This window comes from Topomyia yanbarensis, unplaced genomic scaffold (assembly GCF_030247195.1).
Source record: "Topomyia yanbarensis strain Yona2022 unplaced genomic scaffold, ASM3024719v1 HiC_scaffold_659, whole genome shotgun sequence".
NCBI classification, from domain to species: domain Eukaryota; kingdom Metazoa; phylum Arthropoda; class Insecta; order Diptera; family Culicidae; genus Topomyia; species Topomyia yanbarensis.
In genome coordinates, this window is record NW_026683890.1 from 6,191 (window position 1) to 9,715 (window position 3,525).

The 3,525-nt window shown below is 40.5% G+C and overlaps 1 protein-coding gene across 2 annotated transcripts; it reads right to left on the reverse strand.

Moving 5' to 3' along the window:
* Positions 1 to 670: 670 nt before the first annotated feature.
* LOC131696059 (uncharacterized) lies at positions 671 to 3,289 on the reverse strand. Of its 2 annotated transcripts, XM_058984586.1 has the most exons (7): positions 2,920 to 3,289; positions 2,571 to 2,850; positions 2,302 to 2,502; positions 1,646 to 1,794; positions 1,256 to 1,534; positions 892 to 1,199; positions 671 to 764 (listed from the first exon to the last, which is right to left on the reverse strand). In XM_058984586.1, the coding sequence occupies exons 1-6, from the start codon at positions 3,037 to 3,039 to the stop codon at positions 927 to 929; spliced, it is 1,302 nt and encodes a 433-aa protein (XP_058840569.1). In that variant the 5' UTR covers positions 3,040 to 3,289; the 3' UTR covers positions 671 to 764; positions 892 to 926. The 2 variants fall into 2 exon arrangements, with proteins under 2 accessions (XP_058840569.1, XP_058840568.1); XM_058984585.1 differs by lacking the exon at positions 671 to 764 and having other exon boundaries at positions 845 to 1,199.
* Positions 3,290 to 3,525: the final 236 nt, after the last annotated feature.

Consider the following 3,525-nt stretch of genomic DNA (forward strand, 5'->3'; position numbering starts at 1 on the left):
GAATCATGTATCGGAAAACCAAGCTCATTAGGTTGCTTTAACAAGCCATCGGCGACATGATTCCATAAAAGCGGCGACAGCACACCAGGGGCCCTATTCTCACAGTCACGTCACCTAGTGACTAGAAGGAAATTTCCTTCTAGTCACTAAGTGACGGGACTGAGAATAGGACCCCAGAATCTTGAGAAAGATAACCTGAAAATCGAAACAAGAATTCCTCAAGAGTGTTAAGGATTCCATCGGAATCCTGAAATGCATGTCATCTAAAAGGGATACCAGAAACCGAACGTTTCAGTGATCTTGTACCCACCACCCCTCGTACTTCCTTTAGCATTGGAAATCCTTGCTACACACCTGTTATAATCGATTAACGTAATCGGTGCTATATGCTAAAATCTGAGCATTTTTTTCTGCAAACCACAATAAACCACTTAGGCGAGATTAGATTAAACACAAACAAACACATTCTTGATGTGATGTAGGTTTCTAAAAATAGATCCTGCATGTATGAAGATCAACCGTACGTTCGTTTGCTTGCTCAGAAACGTTCGTTGCAAAGAACTTTAACGTGTGAATACACTTGTTTCGAAGGTCTCTATTTTTACTCAAAGCAAAATTTGCAACCATAATTTCCAGCCCCGGCGGGCTTTAGTGCCTTTAGTTTGTCGATCAACTGTCTAAACCATTTTCTCGTCAGGTGTTTGTTGCTGAAGGCCACCGGAATACCCGATTTAAATAAATATGGCTTCTTTGATCTGCCTGTTCTGAATTATCCGCGCAGTTCCGTTGTTTATCGTTTTCACAAATCGATTCGGAGTTTCGAAGAAACAAAAATAAAGCAAACTTGACACTTGCTTACGATACATTTGGGGGTCATCTAAAATTACATACCTAAACGTTAAACATGCTGGGCGGGAAACCGACGCCTATTGCTTGATATTCGCCACCGCCAAAGTTGCATCGGACGATTCGGTCTGACTGAGCTCGTCCTGCCGTCTGTCAGAGCTCTTCTCGAAGTTGCTGTCAACTTTCTGTTTATTTCGTTTTTCAGCGATCAGCCTTCGGATAAAAATCAGCTCAACGATCTTTTCCAGCAGTCCAATCAAACCGAGCACAGACAGACCCAGCAGGAAACCAAGCGAACCACCCAAATCGGCAACGAACTGAGTCAGGTCGTATCCATGGAACTCTTCGACGATCTGGAAGGAAGTAAGTTTGATGATTTACTTGCCATCCGATACACGAATTGACCTACAGTAACCATCTTGGAAGTATAGTATAGCCACAACTGCCCGGCTGGAATGGTGATGTTGAAGTGCTTCCGGTTCATCACGTACGTCGTGAAGATGGAACTCGAACATGGTTGGTAGCATCCACACACCGTACTGTCAATGTCTTCCATCACTTTGTAGTATTTGATAAGCTGCTGAGTGTCCTTTGCTGTATGACACTGCTCACCTTCGATACCCGGCATCCAGGGACCGGTACATCCAACTTTCTCGACCACGTGGCGCCAGTGACAAAGCTCACTACACTGTTGTTCAGTAGCATGATTAGTTAAAAAAATGTCAATCGGAATTCTAGCAGAGCCTACTATAGTTACAGGGGACGACAATACAATAAATAGCTAACAGGAACTATTTACCCTAGTAGAACTCATTTCCGACTCAGTGGTACACTGATTCTCGTCGCTGGGAAGCATGTAGAAATGTTGAGTGGTTAGTTTTACCTCTACTTCCTCGTCAACTTCCATGAAAAGATACTCGACTCGGCCTGATGATTGCATGCGATTTTCTGTGCGAGAGAAAGGTGAAGTATTATTGCGCCTGGCGAGTATGCTTTCTGATGTCTGCAGCTTTGTAAATGAAACGGTGCGGTATATCAAAACGAAGATAAAGTTGAAAAATTACTGTTAATGCTGCAATTAATTGCATATCGGACGAACTACTATCGCCAATGAATTGTGAAGGGTTATTGATTGTTACGCTGAACAGTAACGGTTTTATCCTCTCGGTTTTTAGGCAACCTAGTAGTGCTGTTATTATATTGTAAGTGAGCTTAACTTATACTAATGAGACGAAAAATAAAATACAAAGGAAAAAAACCTAGTAGAGAACCATATTTCAATCACCTTACTAGCTACTAGTCGAATATTTAATCATCAATTCATCGTTAAAATGACCAGCGCATTATTGTCATTCGCTAACCTAAATTATTAGGCTAACCTAGATACTATGCCAAATTTCTCCCTAAGGAGAAAATTTTAATTAAACCAATTTTGCATGAAGAAAAGTGTATCACCTGCAAATCCTTCCGCGGGATCATGGATAAAAATGTGCCAACCCGGCAAATCTTCCCCCAGAAAGTACTCCTCATCTCTCATATCGTGCATCAGCAGAATCGAGTAACCTACTTGCTTCCACGAATGGTTTGTCGTCACTAGTGGATTCAGGGTGAAGCAATGACCCATATCCAAATGCATACTGCCGATAACTTCAATATCTGAAAACCGCCACAAAATCGTTTACTAGAATCAAATTTGTACTGGTACACAAACAGTTCGGTCCTACTTTCCGACAGACCATCCAGTCCATACTGGATGAAGTAGTCACTCTGATTGTATGTGGCCTCCCGGAAAAGTTCGTCCAGCGAGCTTTCGTTGAAGTTGAAATTGTTGAAAGCATTGGCATACTTTGGATGTTGCGACAGGTTGTACTTCTGCATTACGTCGTACTTGTACGGTGGATTCCGACAGAAAGTGATCGCCGGATACAGCATGGACTCGTTCAACTCGAACCGAGAATGTGTGTTGATTGGTGGATTGATTAGCTTCTGGAAACACTCCGTTAACTGAACGAGAAAAGGATCATTTTCGATTACATTGTCCCGAATGTTGACGTTTTGAGGACTGAATTATACCTGAAAAACTACCACCACACTACAAATACTAAGCACTATTATCTTAATTAATCGTTTCGGTTCGAAGCACACTGAGTTAAGGAAATCCCAAAATTTTTGCTTAAGTTTAGTACGAATCATTTTGTTAATGAAGACTTGGGAAATGGTTTACATTTTGTTCCACGAATGACATCTGCACCGTCTCACTTCAATGTATTCAGACTAAAACCGATTATGCTTCGGGTTGCAACTATTTATATAAATCGCGGAGACTAGATGTATCTAAACATTGTCATGGTAATAAATATTTCATGCTTATCAGTTAATAATATTTGGTATCATTTTTTGGATCCTCTTGCTTTAATCAACATAGATCGTTCAACAGCGCATATCAAATATTAATGCTGCAATTGATTGCATATCGGATGAATTACTATCACCAATAAATTGTGAAAAGTTATTGATTATTAGGAGAATTGTTGGTATGACAACAAGGGGCGGGTGGTAAGACGGACACATGTTTAGTTTAAGCATATAACTTATAAAATTCAAATTAATTGTATGTGTTCCCTATCATTATGTATAACCACAACTTATTAAAAACTCTGTAGGCCTTAAATAGTAACA

Bases quoted from the DNA above. Each gene is read 5' to 3' on its own strand.
- LOC131696059 (XM_058984586.1), bottom strand. From the start codon at position 3,039: ATGATTCGTACTAAACTTAAGCAAAAATTTTGGGATTTCCTTAACTCA. The intron at 2,503-2,570 runs GTAGGACCGAAC...GGCGGTTTTCAG, and splicing joins ACTGGATGGTCTGTCGGAAA to ATATTGAAGTTATCGGCAGT. The intron at 1,535-1,645 runs GTAAATAGTTCC...ACTGAACAACAG, and splicing joins CGGAAATGAGTTCTACTAGG to TGTAGTGAGCTTTGTCACTG.